General features: G+C 41.4%; 1 protein-coding gene across 1 annotated transcript in view; it reads left to right on the top strand.

Annotated features, from left to right (window-relative positions):
- The window catches only part of LOC104508231 (gamma-aminobutyric acid type B receptor subunit 2-like), a gene marked incomplete at its 5' end in the record, with an annotated part of 26,196 nt that overhangs the window by 2,828 nt on the left and 4,895 nt on the right, over positions 1–18,473 (top strand). Inside the window, 3 exons of the mRNA XM_010149781.1 lie at positions 3,236–3,418; positions 5,784–5,913; positions 14,831–14,948. Coding sequence (XP_010148083.1) covers positions 3,236–3,418; positions 5,784–5,913; positions 14,831–14,948 — 431 coding nt within the window. The remainder of the gene's footprint in view (positions 1–3,235; positions 3,419–5,783; positions 5,914–14,830; positions 14,949–18,473) is intronic.

The raw sequence follows: 18,473 nt of genomic DNA, 5'->3' as shown, positions 1-18,473 counted from the left end.
AGGGAAAGAAATGTGACAGTTTTCCCTTACTTCTTGTCAGCTCTACTAATCTTATTTACTTATAACATGGCAATTACTATAATTCTTGAGTTAAATGTCCACCTCGCGCAGTACCATTTCGTTCAGCATCAGGTGTCTCAGAAAAACATGAGGAAAATCCCATAATAGAGTAAGATAAATCAAGGAAAAAATGTTGATTGCTCTCTCTGTTTAAAAGTATCCTCAAATATAAATGTTGATATCCATTATACTGCATCCTACATACAGTAACTGTAGACATTCTTGTTATCCGATCAAAATATGTCCAGACATTTTTAAAACTATATAGATTTCTGGATTCAAAGATATCTTGTAGAAGTGATCTGCAGAATTCAATAATACATTATGTATATTTTTCCTGTTGGAAGTCAACTGCTATGTCTAACTATCTTTTTAAGGACCAACAGGTCTGTAGTGTTTTTCAGCATAGTCATAGTTTCTTTAAAAGAAACAATCCTAATATGTATTCTCTCTTCATAAAGTAATTCTTCCATGTTTATCCATGCTTATTTTCACATCCTTCTGTTTTTTCAGCTTCATCCCTTTGAGACAGAACACTGTGCTCACTTCTACTCACCCATCGAGTGCATATCAGCATTGGGTGCAATGGCATTAACATATTAATTCTGATCCAGTTGCCTGTAGAGCAGCAAAGCAAAATCAGTTCTAGGTGGCCAGGATTAAAACATTAATTCTCTGTGTTGGTAGCAGTTTTTGTCTATTTGGCATTGACTCTTTGTAGATATTCAGCTTCTACCCAACTTCCACTGACTTTATGGCCCAAAAAAAAAAACAAAACCAGCTCATCTAACCTCATCCCTTATACAATGTGAGCCAACAACATTGCCCATAGACTTTTCTGTCTAATCCACACCATGTGGAGTTCATTAGAGCATATGTCCTTGTAGCAAAACATCCAGTCTTCAGCTATAAACTCCCACATAAAGATGAATCAATTGAGGGATGGCTATACTTTTATCTTACATTCAGTTTGAACTTCGACCACATCAAATTGCAGAGCTTTTATTTTGTAACACTTTTGCCTGCTCATTTAAGAAGCCCTGTAATTACCATTCTTCACCTTTAACTTCATTTTAATGCAGTTTTTTGTCTGCGAGTTAGACACATCAGTCATTACAACCAGCCTAATTAGAATCAAAAATATGGGGGAGAGGAGAAGCAGGGGCTCTAGGAAGACTCAGCTACAGCAGGTTACTCCTGGCCTAGAGCAGTTAAGTCTTGATTATCTCCAAGGATGAATACTCCCCAACCTCTCTGAGCATCTATACCAGCATTTAACCATGCTCAGAGTAATTTTTTTTTTTTTATGTTTAAATGAAATTTCCTGGATTTCAGCTTATGCCTCCGTTTCTTTCATTGGGCACCACTGAGAAGAGTCAGGCTTCATCCTCTTTACTCTCTCCCGTCACATATTTATACACATGAATAATGTCTTCCCTGATCTCTTCCATCTGAAGGCTAAACAATCATCACTAGTGACTGGCTTGCAAGAACTCTTTGAGCCTGGCAGTTCAGCCAGTCTTCAGTCCACCTCAGTGGCCACTTAGCTGGTCACTACTCCATCAGTTTGACTGTGAGGCTGTTACGGGAGACAGTGTTGAGATTTTTGCTTAAGTCAACAAAAATAACTCACTCCCCTGATATACCAGCCCAGACACCTCACTGAAGAAAGCTGTCAGGTTGGCCAGGCAGGATTTGCCCTTCTTAAATCAGCAATGACTGGTTCTAATCACCTCCTTGCTCCTAATATGTTTGGAAATGATTCCCAAGAGGATTTGCTGCGACATCTTCCATGGATTGAGTTGAAGGTGGCCAGGCAGTATTTCCCCAGATCCTTCTCACCTCTCTTGAACACAGCTGTGACATTTCCTTTCTCCCACTCCTCAGGAACTTCTCCCAACCAACGTCATCTTCTAAAGGCAATTGAGAGTGGCCTCACGACATCAGCCAGCTCCCCTAGTCATCAGGGATACATCTCATCAGGTTGTGTGAACTTCCTGTGTTCAGTTGCTTTAGGGGTCTTAGGGGCTCTGGGATTTCTGAAGGCAAGTTTTACCGGTGAAGACAGTATTGAGTATCTCAGCCTTCTCCATCTCCTTTAGCACCTGAAAAAGGAAATGTATTGTCTTCAGGCATCATCCTGATCTGCAAACTTGGTCTGTAAATACGTGCTGGGGATCAAGTGCCTGATCAGTCAGATCTCTGTCAGAAGTTAGGTCCTTATTTCATGCCACCGCAGCTGCAGAACAGTTTCAGGCTCTGAAGAACAAGAGGAACCAATTCCAAAATGAGGATTTACTTCAAAATCTGACCGTGCTGTGCTTACAAAATGATTGCTCCTTCTTTCTTTTCAGACAACTCAACACCTTTGCATTTATGATACCATGCCTATGCTCTTAGGGCAGGGAGCTCCTTCAGCTTTGTCTGTATACAAATATATATGTATGCTGCTTGGCAGGTAATCATAAATGCTGTATTCTCTAGAGTAATCTGAGAAGCTCTCTCCCCCTTGCCATCAGCTAGTAGCTTTCTCTCCTCATGTTGAGGTGATATTTTCATGTTGTCATCGAGTGTTAAATCTTACTTATATTTGCTTAAATTAAATATGTTTAAGGTTAACCTATTTTTTAAGTGGCTTATTTAATTTATTTGAACAGATTTAGTTTATTTTGGGTCACTAAAACCTAATTAAGTTTCTGTTATCTCCAGAGTGCAATCCCCCATGAGTTCTTTCTGTTAATACTCCTGCTTCATGACTCTCTCTGTTTGAGTGTTAACTTGTAACAGTAGGAAAGAAGAAATTTTGGATGAAACTGCTTGGGAAGAGAAGGGTTTGGTAGGTTGGTCCTTTGGAAGAATAAAGATATCAGTGAAGGAGAAAAATATGTTTGATGAAATATTAAAGTGTATTTTTAACTTAATTAAAATCCAGAAATTATTTTTTCCTAATTTTTTTGAACACTTCTCTTTGCAAAATCATTTTGGTTCAATCTATTCAGTAAAGTTATTCAGAAATCATCTCAAGTATGGCACATGGCAAGCAGAGCTCACTTTCCAGAATTTTGTACTTGAAAGTCATAAAGGAACTCTTGGTTTGCCTTTCAATATTTTGAGACGAAAGAGCTGCAAAAATAAAACCGTGGACAGGATTTCTTAAGGCTTTTAAACCTTTCAGCTCATCACACTGAGGACAAATCCAGATGCAGCGACACAGAACAGACGATTTCAGTTCACTCAAAATCAAAAGAAAGAAGATTCAAAAACATCAACATCAGTCACCAGCGTCAATCAGGCCAGCACATCTCGACTAGAAGGACTGCAGTCAGAGAACCACCGCTTGAGAATGAAAATTACAGAGGTATTTTTTATCGTGTGTACTGCCTAGGCAGCTTTTGTTGTTGTTGTTGTTGTTGCAGTTCTTTAATCTGCTTAGTTGTTGACTACTTTTTAGAGGAAAAAAATAGATTTCCCCATAGAAAAATACCAAAATACTTGGGAAAAAAAGTTATTTATATGAATAGCTAATTAATACAGTGAATGCTTAGCAGGTGTGATAAAATTATAATGTGCCTTACCAAATTAAAATGAAACTTCCCCTATTTGTAACCAGCAAATTACCCTGCTGCTTCCCATGGAGGTCCTGAGCACTATAGAGCAATAGCTCTAGAAGCACGACTTTTGCATGCCAACGTAACAGAGACCCACAGCCCCAGGGGCCCTTCAGAGCCATCTTTGTTCCTGTTTACAGCTGAGTTCAGAGAAGTCTGTTGCTGTTATTTCTCAACCTCTCTGAGAGTTCGCTCAAAAACTTGCTAGACAGATTTTTTCATCTGCCATGAAAGAGAATTACATGTTTTCTTAAGGTAGAAAGACCTTTACGAACATGTGAGCTGACCCTTTTGGCACAAAGGCTGTGAAGTTTCTTCAGTCTCTGCTGAGAGAAAGGCTAAGTACAGGGAGTTCCGATAGAGCTATAACACGTATATTTTTAATTATGTCCATCCTTGCTCAGGAGACTGCAAACAATGACAAATCAGCCTTGAAGACTGCCCATTTTTTGAGACAAGATAACCATAACTGGTCTGTAACTTAGATAAAATTAACCTCTTCTTGCCTAGTCTGTGAAGTATTCTTATACCCTCAAGAAAAGGTATTTTATTGCAACCATTACGACCTCATCTAGATCTTAACCAAAGAGAATTGCCTAGGTAACCAAAAGGTGTTTACTCAAACTACCTAAGACTCCAGAATAAAAAGTTACCTTTCCCTTTTAAAGAAATTTAATTCAGCTTTGCCAGGTCCCTCTCATGGGAGAGCCTTGCAATTTTTAATGAAGGCTCAGCTGGCTACTGGGTATTTCTGTTTCTTTATCCTACTGTAGTTTTGTCTACTAAGCCTCCTCACTCACATCTCAGCCCACTGCCTTGCAAGGTGATCACAAGTAAGGCTGATCAGGGTAATTGAGCCATATTAGTGCAGGTAGCACCCTGCTGATCTTTTTAGACTTTGCTTAAATAGATTAAATTAAATAGCCAGAACCAGCAGGTCCAAAGAAGAGTTTTGTTGCCAAGGGGATTCAGAGCATGCCCTACCATGGCTAGCAGCTACATCTCTGTCATATCTACCTTGAGTTGTGGTGTCCCAGTTCTAGAAGGAAACAATGTAAATGTAAATTCAGCACTTTTAAAATTCAGTTAAGCCAGCAGTGAGTAAGCTGTACTCTGGACACTGCACCCTGGGCAACTGTTCACAGAGAGCATCCTAGCTCACCGTTAAGATGCTTGTATCTGGTTATTTTCTATGGAGGCAGAGCACCCTGTGTTCAGCTCAGTGCTAAAAGCTAGGGGTGTACCGACCCAGCATTTGTGCTGTGGCTCTGCCAGTCAGAAAACATCTGTGCTTCTCTCCCTCAAGTCTTAAAGGATGCATCTGGGGAGAGAGAAGACTGGGATTTTTGTTTCTTCCCCCTCCTCTTATTTCCATTTTTTCTCTTCTTGGAAATTTATGCTTGCAATGGCAGTTCATTGCAAGCTATCAGATTGCACAGTTTAAGACACAAAAGATACAAAACACAGGGGTAATTTTCAAATCACAGAAGTATAGAGTGTTCTCAGCCGCCAGACTAAAAACTGAGAGTTGTATTTTCTTCGAAATTTCACACGCACGGAGACACAAACAAAAATTCTAACAGTAGTATGTCTCTCTAAGAAAGATAAAAGGAGTAAAAATAATCTTCAGGAAATAATCTCCCAGTAGAGTTGACTGCAGTCACTCACATGGCTAGACATGGCCCTCATGTCATAATTCACTAATATTCTCTTGTATGTTTGATGATTTTATTGACTCAACAAAGTGGTTATAGCTACATATGCCACATTTGTATTCATAAATAATGAACAATTGAGAGTTTTTTTCAGACTGGGCTTTCTAATGCCCTTTTCTTTCTCATTCAGCAGTACATCTGACTTGCTTAAACTGACGACTACTAAAACTTACTCTTCTCATGTGCTCTGTGTGCAGTACCATAGCTGAGCGTGGTTTGTTACTTGTAACATAGTTTTTAGAGGTAGTGTTGTAGTGCCATAAGATAACTGTGTTTGGCACAGTGTGGCAGTTGCATTACCACCTGCCTTCCCATCTAATAGAAAGCTATGCAGCTACTGCAGATACCTGAAACAATGACTCTTGAATTTTCAGGGATTCATACTCTTTCTGTTTTGCAGCTGGACAAAGACTTGGAAGAGGTTACAATGCAGCTTCAGGACACTCCTGAGAAAACAACATACATTAAGCAGAACCACTATCAGGATCTTAATGACATTCTTAGTATACGGAACTTTACAGACAGCAAAGGTGAGAGTTAGAAAAATCCATTAGTAGCTTAACCCACCAGTATTTTGAATAGCAGTCTCACTGGTTTGGTTCCTGAGCACTCAGACCTTGGTAAGATAGAGCTTTAAATATTTTGGTTGCATTACAGAAAGCGTACAGATTCACATAAAAAGCTGTGTGGTACCCACTGAGTAGTTATTTCTTTGTACATATGTCTTCTATTGTATGCCCTGTGTGTATAATATACATGGTAAAGCAGGAAACTTTTGAAAGCATACTTGGGTTCCAAAGTCAAGTTTTCTGTGCTGCATGGAGGGAGGAAAGTCAGAGTCTTTCAGATCTTGTGAGAATTGATTATGCCAGCCTTCAGCAGTAGGAAGCCCAGTTTAATATGTGCTCGTCTGAGTAGGAAGTTCAAATCCTGCTTTTGGACACTGCTATCAAGCACATAGAAGAGAAGCATGTAAATATTTCAGTGATGATTTACTCTAAATGTGGAGTCGAAGGCACTCATGTATGAAAATTCTTCCCTAGGAACTGATAAAAAAAGGATTTCATGACGACTGTAATATTCCTAAGTTGTTTCTACTGTGTATTTTGCATCGCTCCCTGAAGAAATATATGCAAAAGAATTGCTTCCATTAAAGGTATTTCACTTTTGGGAAGCAATAAGAACTGGTGCATAGTGCAATAAAGTGGAAGCCAGGACAATCAGCTTCCATTTCTGACTTTAGAATGGATCCACTTTGTGGCTTTTGGCAAATGACTTTGTACAGCTGATTATTACTATATTACATGAAAAACTAGTTGCCCCGTGTTGGGAAGTCACAGACTCATATGTTTGTTGGAATGCTACGCTCAGGCTTCCTATTGGTGTGGCAGCGTAGGCTTGGTTAAGTAGAACAGAAGCTACTCCTGTAAATACAGTTGTCGAAGAATAATTTTAGAACAACAGCAACAGTTCATATATGCTTTTGAAGTATACTGAAATTTTGGTTGGATAAGGTTACTTTTCATGTGCCTTTTGTTTTAGCCTGGGGATACACTCGGTTGTGTAACTTGGGGAAAAAAAAAAAAAGAGCTCCATAGAGTTCCCAGTGTCCTTTTTAAAATTAAAAAACAGAAGGGGGGAAAGGAGGAAAAGGAAAACATAAATAGCTGCTGGAGGCGTGTGATTATTGGGCTGAGAGCAGCAGCAAGAACTAACATCAGTGAGTGGGATGAGGCAGTTTTACCAAGTGTTTGAAAGGAACACATAGAATGTTCCACTCATGTCAGATGCTGCAGGAAAATGATAAATCATGAATAATATTTCGAGCAGAAAAGATACATTACATTTTGCCAAATGCCCATCTGAGTTTGGGTATGAGAAATAAAAATGATCCTCAGGAGATACACTGGGTATAAATTTAGGATGGGATGCTTTCCACAGCAGGTTGCACTCCATTAGCAGTAGGATGCTGGCAAAGAAATCAAGGAGAAAATATAACCTTTCTGCACTTACTTGTGGCTATATCTACAAAAGATGTCGATGCCTAACTGCCGCTTTACACACCAGCATCCAAGATTGCCTGTGTTCCTAAATTTCCCCCACTAGAGTTCCCTAACTTCTACGTTTCTGTGTGGGATACATATTTAAAATCACCTGTATGTACTCAGCCTTAATGTACTGCGTAGCTTGGAACTGTGTACTGTCGGGATTTACAGGGTAGGCATACTTCTGCATACTGAAGTTGCTGGGCACAGTTTTCTGAACGGACCTAAGCATTAAGCTCCGTACAAAAGAGGGAGGAAGGAAAAGAAGGGTGTTTTTCCTTGGCCATCTTTATATTGAATAGGTCAGAGCATCCATTCACCTGGGAATGGGGAAGACCTGGATCCCAGTTTGTAGCAGGTGTTTGAAGCTTGGTCTCATGCCTGGCAGTGAATGCCCCAAGCACAAGTATTATGGAGTGTCCTGATCCTGACCTGAGTGGCATCAAATATTCATATTTCCAGGCTCTGAGCCACCATGTTCAACAACCCATGCTAGCCTTTTTGTGTCCCTCCATTTCCATTTCTTCTGCCTCTTGTTTTCCTCTCTTTCCACGTTTCCCTCTCCCCCAGCTGCACGTCTGAATCTCCTCTGTATTTCTCTCACTGCATGCATTCCCAATAGTCAACCTATGTGCTTAATTTAAATTTGCCATTCCAATCAAAATAACAAGGCTTTGGAGAATTCATGCTGCTGAGTCACTGCTGCTTCTGTGCAGATGCAAACAGACATCGCTTAAATGGTACTTAAAAAAATTCTGGCCCTTATGGCTACAGGAAAGCTAACTCTGACTGACATAACTATGCTTTCTGTAACTATGGATTTCTTGCAGCTCTCTGTAAATGAAAGGACAGAACCTTGAAATTATGTGTCCCTGATGGTACTTGATCAAAGCTTTGGAACTGTAAACAATTTATTAGCCTGACCTAGAAGTGACCGTGTCTTTCACCTCCACCATGCAACTGGGGAAGCCAGTCTGATGTTGTTTTTAAGGCAATGACAAGGTTTGTGCCTACCTTGGACCTTTTAGAAAATGGGAACGGAGAGAGAGGGAGTAGGACTGTGAAGAGAGATGCTAAAAATAACAGCTGACTTGGAGCTAAAGATCATAGCAGATCATTTGCCACATTTGCATGATGGACATGGCTGACTCTTATGTCAGTCTTCTTTATAAAATACCTTGGCGTTCTGGAGGAGTTCACACAGAGAATGCAGTGTAGTGTATCCCCATCGCTGTTGCTGGCACAGTTCAGGGCACTGCACTTCAGAGAACAGATAATAACACAGGACTTGTGCAATGCACCTCGAACAAGTCCTAATCAAACTTTAAAGTCATAGTACACTTCAGTAGGTTTCTGACCTGTAAAAATTGTCCAGAGTTAAAATTACTAATTCTGATAGCCAAGTGCCGAAGGAGGTTATTTGATTCTTCCCTTCCTTCCCCACCACCCTCATTTACATTTAGTATGGATTTAGGATGCAGAAGTTAAATTACTTCAGCCAAAATCGATAGACACAGCTGTGCATGCCCATAACTGCCTGACCTCAGGCAAAGTTCCGTAACTTCGGAGTTCCTGGTTAGTTATTAACAGCAACATCTCCCGGTGTAGTCCAGGAGCTCTTTGCTGGCATGGGGACTCCTTCTTTGCAGCACATTTCAATTCAGTCTCATTTTAAGAGAGGTATTATCTGAGACACTCATCTCTTGTTCACAAACACATAATGTCCCTAAGACATCTCCAGCAATAGGCTATGTAAGAAAAGCAATTAGGAACTGTGGTTTGTAGTTTATGGTTTGATTGCTTTTTTTTTTAATGCAGGCTCTTGCCTGTGCTGCTCGATTGCTTTGTGTGGTCAAGCAGTTCTCAACATGCTCCATGGACTGCAGCTCTGGAATCTCAAATGGCTTCTCCAGCTGAATTTAAAAGGCCATCCCCTTAACTTCATTTGACACATTGCTCAGATGATTTTGAGTCACTCTGTCTGCTAGCAACCTCGCCGCTGCGCACAGCACATTTTCCTGTCCCCTGGCCCACTGTTTGCGGGACCTGGTCACCTTGCTGGTGCAGCAGAGCTGCATCACAGCCTGGGTTTGTGGCAGGGACGGGCTCGGGGTGAGACCCACGCTCAGCTCCGGCAGTCTCTGTAACTGGCAGTGCCGTTCAGCAAAGACAGCCAAGCTTGGCTGAGGTCTCCAGGCTGACATTTGGAAAAAAAGAGGACAAATGCCTGTAACTGTGATGCTGTGTAAAGGGGAAGGTTGTGCCGGAGAGCTCCAGGGAAGAAATACCCTGGCACGGGCACAAACCAGAACTTCCCAAAAGGGCTCCCTGCACCCATGTAGCCAGTGTTCCAGAAACAGGAGAGACTTCATGAAGGTGGAAGTTATTTCTGCTGTGCAAGTTCCTGCAGAGATAAAATTTACTGAGGAGAAAAATACAGAGGGAAGATACTGTGTGGTTTGGGGTACTTGGATAATTTTGCTACATTTGGAATCCTACTGTCTTACTCTTTCTGACTTCTATTTGACATGTTATTACGTGAAATTATTTCTACATGAATGATTCATAGATTGCAAGAGTCTGTATAAAGCCAACCTCAGAAGAATCTCCATTTATTTCTACCTTTGCCAGTACCTTTCAGAGAAGCGTATTAGGGACATTAATGAATGACACCCATACTATGGAATGCACATAAGAAGCAAGACACAGCCCTGCAATAGTCCCCACTTATGAACAAACCCTTTCTGCAAGTTCTTTCTCTGCAGGCACCCTTGTTGGCACAGAAAACCTTTTCTGTTTCAAGCCAGAAAACAAGTCTTTACTCATTGCTGTAAATGGACTGGGAGCATTCATTTGCATGTCAGATATGCCTACATACTGTCAGTTGTCACCCCACTCCGATGTTTCCTAGTGCTAGTTTTTCCCCATGTGAAAGCAGCTCAAAGAAAAACAGATTTCAAAGGCATGTTGCTGTAAATGCAAAGCAAAACAGAGTTCATCTGTGAGGGAGGGAGGAAATATTACTTCTATGAAGGTAGTGTGATACAAGCATTAGGCTTGAGATTGAAACCACAGATTCAAAGAAAAGGCTTTCAGAAAGAGGTCTATGAGTCTTTAAAGGAACGATGTTTTAAAGAAAGGATCATTGTATATACAGATATATAGAGATATGTATACTAGTTTCAAGAAAGCCCAGCAAATGGATTCCAATCCTGAAACTGGAGCTTCTTTCTATTTCAATGGGGAGACCAAACTGTCAGATGTTCAGTTCTTGCATAGGAATAAATCTGTAGTTAAGGGAGTTTCTTCCGATTTAAAGTAGTATAAATCAGAGGATCATCTTGCTGGCTTTTCTTTAAAAAAAAAAAAAAAAAAATCTTCCCTTCAAAATATAACTATCAGAAGTCATGGTTTAGACTGCTTGGTGCTGCGAGCTGAGTTCAGGACAACTTTTTCTGATATACCCAGCAGATTATATGATCATTTTAATTTTCTTTTTTTTTTTTTTTAATTTTTTTTCATCCTGTTTACATAAAAAGCAGAAACTGGCTAGTCTTGTTTCATAGCCCAAACAACAGAAGTCTGAAAAATTGCAGTATATTTTAAAAATATAGCTTTAAAGTTTCCAGAGTTCTTTAGTAATCAGCAAGGTTTTCTCTGCCAGCTTTTATAAGTCATTATTAAACCACACTTGCTTCTTTGTGAAGCATAAAATATTCTTTCTAGCAACGAGCAAACAACAGCGGAATTGAAAGATGTGGGGTGAACAGCAGTTCTTCCATCGAGTCGTAAGCCATTGGAGGAATATTGCCACTAAAGCGTAATGATGATGTTCAATAAAGCTGCAGTGCACAGACATCACCAAAACAAGCTTCTAGTTAAAGAAATACAGTTTCTACAATCTTGGAAGAAACTGCAGCAGTGGCGGTCGCCTGATGCTTTCTGCCTGCAGCTGGGTGGGAGTTGTTAAAATGCGTGACGCGCGGAAGCCAGCCCAGGTAATTTGACAGCACCGGGTTGCGGGGTGACTATACATGCAGCAGGTGTGAAGGGAGTGTCACCCCTGGCAGAGGGACCGGCGAGCAGCTGGGAGCAGTGACCTCCCGGCTGAGCCTCCCCACAGCCAGCGTCGAATGTGCTCTTACAGCTCAGAGCTTCCTAATTGGGAGACATTTCTATGCTGCAGGTGGGCAAAGGTCCCGAGCTAAAGCCTTCTGGCTCTCACCAACAACCGGGCGGCGGGTTTTTGTTTCCTAATGAACCCATCAGCGAGTGCTGTGCGAGGCCCTTGAGATCTATTTGCCGTTTTTCCTGACAGTTTTCTGGATGGAAAGTGCCCAGGCATCACTTATCCAGACTTCGGAGTTCCGGTTTGAGGTCTACAAAGGTGAAAATTATGTAGAAAGTGCTTCTGGCTAATGTAAATTCAATTTTGAAGGTAGTTGGATCATCCCAGTGCAACTCACTCAGTAGCATCTGCAGTGGCAGACAGTACCCTGGGAATGAAGGGCATTTTTCAAGTGGCATACTTAATGGACAGAGGAAGAAAAGCTGGGGAAGTATTAAAAGCAGTGCTACACTTTGCAGGAGAAACTAGGAACTCAAACGTTGACCGTTACCCTTAATTTATTTTCTTTCAGTTGTTCACATACATAAAATCAGTTTTCTCCATCCTTAAGTTCTTCAAGTACATATGGTGATAGTGTTTTTTTCTTTAAGCTCCAGCTCCTGGAAGCGTATGACTAAGTGAGAATCTTGCTCTTCATTATTTAAATGAAAGGTAAATGAAAAAAAAAAAAAAGAGAAAAATAAAAAAAGGAAGAAGAAAGATATTCTAGTTTCCATAGCTGCAGAATAAAAATCTAACAACTCCTCTCCCAAAAAGCTTAACAAATAAGAACTATCCAACTTTTTTGTATTTTGAAAGAAGAACAAAACAAAATCTCAACATTATGGCAGTTTTATGTGGGTTTTCTCTCTATTTTTTGTACATATACATTAAAACTTGTATATGGTAACCTTGTATACAGAAATTTATGCAGGGCATTATGGGAGAGTCATCTGCAAGAGCAGTAGAACAGGGTCTATTAAGAATAACACACCGTGATATATGGGCAGTTGGTGTTGAGAGGTGAGTGGGCAGAGAATATATGATTTCGGCTCTACTTTAAACTAAATCCCCCACCTTTTTGACAGGGACCACCTCCTTCTTTCTCCCTCTCTCACGGAACAACTCAAAGCACATGAAACCCCTTTAGGGGCGTATACACAAAATCACATACTCCCATAGCCCGACAGTTGCATATTCTAGTCATCTGATGAAGAATTGTACCTTTGGAGCCTTTGTAAAAGCTAAATTGCTTATCTTAGCCAAAGGAGTTGGGACCCTGAAATAGTTAAATAACAGACCTTTTCCACCACTAATTTCAGGGATGGAAAGGATTATTCAAATTTTAACTTTGGTCTATATAATAAAGTCAGCAGTTTTTCTTGTCCGCTTAGATCAGCTCAGGATTGAACGTTGGTTTTAATCATGGAAGTAAAAAGTGTTCCTTTCTACGTGTCTGTTTATAGACATCACAAGGCTTTTATGCAAATGTCAAGCTCAATATACATAGAAATGCAATATATGGAAAATAAAAGCTGAACTCTTGTGACAGCAAATGCCACACCAGCCAACTTCGGGCTGCCCTGGGATGATAGACTTCATTGCTTATCTTAGCCACTGTCAGATTTGACTGTGCTGTCCTCCCTTCACATCTAAACCATCACTGAATCCCGTCATATCTTCCTTTTAAGCACTCTTCTTGCTACAACTGAATTCCGTAGCTCTCTTGTACTGACATTTTCTTGCCCCAGCAGAAGCAGCTTGATGTGTTCTGGCCAGCTCCTTTCTCAGCCAAACCCTTCTCTTCCACACAACATAAGTGAAAAATCTTTCCTGCTCTCCTGAGCTGTAGCAACCCCATGTCTGAACATTTCTGGCACCCTGGCCTGTTCACCTCTTTCCAACTTGCTTGTTAGATTTTTCACAGAAGAAAGTGAATGGTAAAAAATAATGCCAGGGCTGACCACGCTGGGAGGGCAATTGTACGTGTTAAGAGTTTGCCCTCACGACACTCCTGGTTTTGCCTCCAGCTTCCTCCCTCACTCTGTGTTTCTGCTGCTTGTTTTGTCCCACCAGCGCTTACTGATAACTTGGATATCCTAGCATGCTGGGACCTGAGCATTATTTGGGGCTTCTGAGCGTTAGTAGAACAGAGAAGCAGCTTAAGCCTTCAATACGCACTGGGTTTTTCATGCTATTTTCATTTTCTCTTCAATATTTTCCTGCTTTTCTCCCTCATACCCATTTTTACATTCAAATCTTCCAGTGTCCTTTTCCAGTTTTTACCTTCGAGTCCTCTTCCCATGCTGCCTTAATGCCTGCAGCAATCATTGTTTCTCTGTGGTGTGGCAAACAACTGCCAGTGATGGATTTGGAGCTGCTCTGTAATTATTTATGAAAACTCTGCGCCGTCCTCATTACTCAGATGTTTTCCATGTGACTTTATTTGGCTTAACACAGCAGGAGACTTTGGAAAAGCAGACAGGAACAGACAGGATACCAGAAGAAGACAGTCTTCTTAAAATCTCTCTGTTCGTCCACGTTTCTCAGGGGGACCAATGCCACAGGCGTTGGCACAGCTAGCCATGGACTCCTGGGTCTCCCGGGGGAATCGAGTGAAGTTACCTACAGGGAAAATGATAATCTTCTGCACTATCACTGTGCAGAAAAGAGAACAGCAGGAGAAAGCTTAATGAAATCATTAGCTGTCCTTCCTGCAGACAGCCTATGGACCAGTGCAACTGGTATGAATCGTATGTCCGTGCTAAATGATGGCAGATCATTAAATGATGGCACTTAATTGCTTATGTGATTGCAAGAGTACCACGGTTTTATACATCAACAAGACTATAGTTTTTCTAGGAAAAGACTTAGATAAGAGGTTTTTATCTTATGAAAAAGTAACAATTTTTGAGTGCAAGGTAATATTATGGTGCAGTTATGTTAATCTTTTACCCAGGCTAAGACTAGGTGAGCAAGCATGATAGGGCTACATGGAGGTGGGCAACAAGGCTTGTTTTCCGTTTCTTTTTAAAGGCACAGGGGAAGCAAAGGAAGGGTGAAAGAAGTTTTGTTCTTCTGTTTCTATGTGGTAGTTCCTATGAAGGAGCACATCACCGACAGTATGAAAGTACCGAAGACTCACAGGGAAACCTGAGACTGTATTGGAACACAGGCAGAAAAGAGTTTACTTTCTTCCATTATCAACCCCTGGGAAACTTTTAAATAAAACAATTAATTTAAAAATGCTCACTGGGTCATAGTAAAGTAAAATTGAATGTCTTCTCCATCCAGATGGTGAGAAAGCCATTTTGAAAAATCATCTTGATCAAAATCCACCAGCACAATGGGGCTCATCAGACCCTTCCAGAACAAGCAAAGATCCTATAGAAGACATCAACTCTCCAGAACAGTGAGTATCCACCATTACACACTGCTAGAGACCCCCGCTCTCTTGGGTATGCATGTGCTTGTACACACATGCTTTCTACTGTTCTAGCCATAAATTCCATACCTGGATACCAGCTACCTTGCTGATAAAAGATTAATTTAAATGATTACATTTCATCAAAACCTCTATTTCCCTTTCACGTATTTTTATGGAAAGACCTTCACTGTAAACCCTTTCAACCAGCCTCAGCTACACAACAACGTTTTACTGTGATGCCTTCCTGACACAAGCTCACCATCTCCACCAGATTTAGGGGATATCAGGAGCAGTAGATCCCAAGGTGCCCCAAAGGCAAATTAACATACTTCTTTTGCCTTGTCAGAGACATCCATAACATGATGTCTGAACCTTCTGTAGAGTCACAGGACAAGCTGTGCCCAACCACAAATGTATGTTAAGGAGATAAGAGCATGTACATACATGGCACAGACGTGTTGTGACTGTTGTCCACAGTCCACATCAGGAGCAGTAGATCCCAAGGTGCCCCAAAGGCAAATTAACATACTTCTTTTGCCTTGTCAGAGACATCCATAACATGATGTCTGAACCTTCTGTAGAGTCACAGGACAAGCTGTGCCCAACCACAAATGTATGTTAAGGAGATAAGAGCATGTACATACATGGCACAGACGTGTTGTGACTGTTGTCCACAGTCCACATCCTTAGCGGTTCCTGGTGTACATAACCATTTTGTTCTCCTTCAGTCTTCAGCTAGCTGAGAAATAAAAACAGTCTTAGGGTTTTTCAACGTTACCATAGCAGCTGGACCTGAGTTTTGGCATAGGAAAGCCTGCACCAAGTAGTTTCCCTTAGAAACAATGCTGTGGCTACACGGAGAGGATGGCACAAAACACATGTTAGATTCATGGAGGGGTAAGAGTCTTATACTATCAGCTTTTGTCTCCAGGAACCTATACAATAAACTCATGTATTACCCTCTACCAGCTCAGCAAGGTCTGCCATGAGCCAGAGCTCAGGCAAGCTCCATGCTCGTTTGTCCCTGGGTCAGTCATTTCCCCACAGCAGCCTAGTTACACAGGCACCACTTCATCAGGATCTGAGCTCATAGCTGTCAGCCTCCTGTTTTGTACACAGGCAGCTTAAAAGCTTATTTAAAACCCGAATAAATTAAACAAATTACTAGACTGAGTCACATGTTACATCAGTGACAGCAGACCTGATTTCACATAGCAGTTACTGCCTTCTACTACCTGGTGCAGGAAAACACATAGATTTCTAACACTGACCTTGCACTCAAAAAAAAAAAAACCAACCCAGACCTGCACAGGAGCTAATACACACCCCACACACACACACATGCACCACAAAAAGCCCCCAGTAGTTGAAATATCCGGTTATTTCACAAAATCAGGGCCCTCGCTGAGAAAGCTCTCATGACTTTAGAGGGTCAGCAAAGTGCTTTAATGTGTAGCTATTTGAGGTCTATCTTTTTCCAGCACCATTTGTCAGAAATAATGTAGTGTGAATTCAGCCTCATCTGCACGTGGCCCCTTTACATTAAGAGAGAAAAACAGACACTCAGATACTCCACTTCTTTCTATACAGATTTCATACAGGAAAAAAAACCCAAAAACATTTGGTGATGACAGAACCTCCTCTAGGCTAGTGGTAACTGATGAGAAGACTGAGATTTCCTAAAGGTCGTAAAGATCGGGTCAGTACAAATCTGAACAGTCACTAACATTTATGGTAAGCAATTAAGTCCTGCATAATCAAAACGGTGTCATTCAGCACTTGCACAGCTGTGACTGTGCCAGGTCCAGGGGTCAATGTCTTCCCTGAAGAGGTGCTGGCACTTTGGGTACCAGAGCCACACCACCCAGGCACAGTGGACCTGCCAGAAAGTAGAAGTGTAGCAATCTTCAGGACCAGGGTTTTGTGATTTTGTTCTCTTTGTCGAGAGATTGCCTCTTTCCAATCTTTGTCCTCTGTAAGAGTATCCTTCCTCATGCATTGCCTTTTTTCCAATTTGTCTGGCAACACTTCTGACCTTCCATGATTATTAAATATACCATTTTTCTCACACAAAAAAAAAAAAGAAAGAGTGAAAGACAAGCTGCAGTTTGTGCCTTCTGTTTCTCATTTCACTGCAGGCATAGAGCATCTAACAGGGAGGTAGTCACATAGTCTGCTTGAACCTATTTCTTATTCAAGAAAATCTTAAGGACATTAGTCTGAAGAATATTTCCTCTTTGCCACAAACCTATGAAAAGAGGGCATTAAGACAATAATTTGCCTGCAGAAATATTAACTCTTTATTGACTTTAGCAAAAGGAAGCATCCTAGCTTCATGTTACTGACAGCACTCTGGAGAGTTGACATTTTCCAGTTCTTGTACAGTGCAGAAAAGAGTTTCATTTGGGATTTTTTCATGCTTTCTTAGCACTGGTGCCAAATTTGACTAACTGCAATGTGATCCCTCATCCTCCAGGTGTATCAAAGTGAAGGCACAGCAGTATGCATGCTCTTTAGGCTCAGCACAGGAAGTTGTTTCACATTTGTGTCTGGGGTGTTGTTTATGACATCTCAATCAGAATGTGAAAAACATTTGTTTTGTGCTTGGCTCAGATTTACAACCCTGCACCTAAAGAAAATGCAGTCTGTATGACTGTAGAGCAGCCTTAAAACCTGCGTGTAGATGGTTCACAGTTCCCTTTGCCTCTTACACCCTTTCCTGATGAGCAGGACCTGGTAGGTTAGTCATGATGTCACATAAAATTTGCCATACCCAGTCAGGCCATCAGATATGAGGAGCAAAAAGTGGGTGCTGGCTGCGTTCTCTCCTGATCACACTGGCTAGACAGTGTAAATTAGCACTTCCTATAGTAGGCAAAGCCGTGCTGGTGCACAGGCTCAGGCCCTGCACTGTGATTTCCCATAGCGCTTATTAGTGCACGTCCTAGCACAGTTCATCATCCTGTGCTTTCCCAGGTAATGCTCAGGCACAACCTGGTACTCAGAAGCCCTGTCTGGGGGTTTAGCTGAACGGATGGAAGCTGCACCGTGCCAGTTCATCTCAGGTGCAGAAAGCAGCCTGTATCAGTTCAGAATAGATTTAATAGTACATTTCCCAGTAGGCCGGAGTATCCCTCATGCAAAGTCAACTCATTCCACTTCTTTGGGTGTGTGACCTGCTGAGGAGGATTGCGGTCCCTTCTCTGGGCACGCTACTCCGGCACCAGTCGTAACAGTGCAGCAGGCTGAGATATTAATCAGGATGCCATTTGTATTCCAGCCCAATAGTGAGCTGTTTACTTATCTAAAGATCGCATCAGTCAGCTTGTCTGCACCATGGCCACATGGATACCTTCAAAGGGGTATCTTCTGTGACCCTTAAAGACATTCATGTCACCAAGATGACATGGAAGTCGCTGAGGTGAAGGGCTCCAAAGTGGAGGATCGAGTTGCAGGACCCTTGGCAAAATCACAGCAAGATCCACAAAGGAACAAGCAACCAAAAGCACA

This window comes from Eurypyga helias, unplaced genomic scaffold (assembly GCF_000690775.1).
Source record: "Eurypyga helias isolate BGI_N326 unplaced genomic scaffold, ASM69077v1 scaffold12694, whole genome shotgun sequence".
Classification (NCBI taxonomy): Eukaryota; Metazoa; Chordata; class Aves; order Eurypygiformes; family Eurypygidae; genus Eurypyga; species Eurypyga helias.
Note: the sequence above shows the minus strand (reverse complement) of the source record. Positions and strands in the feature narration are given on the sequence as shown.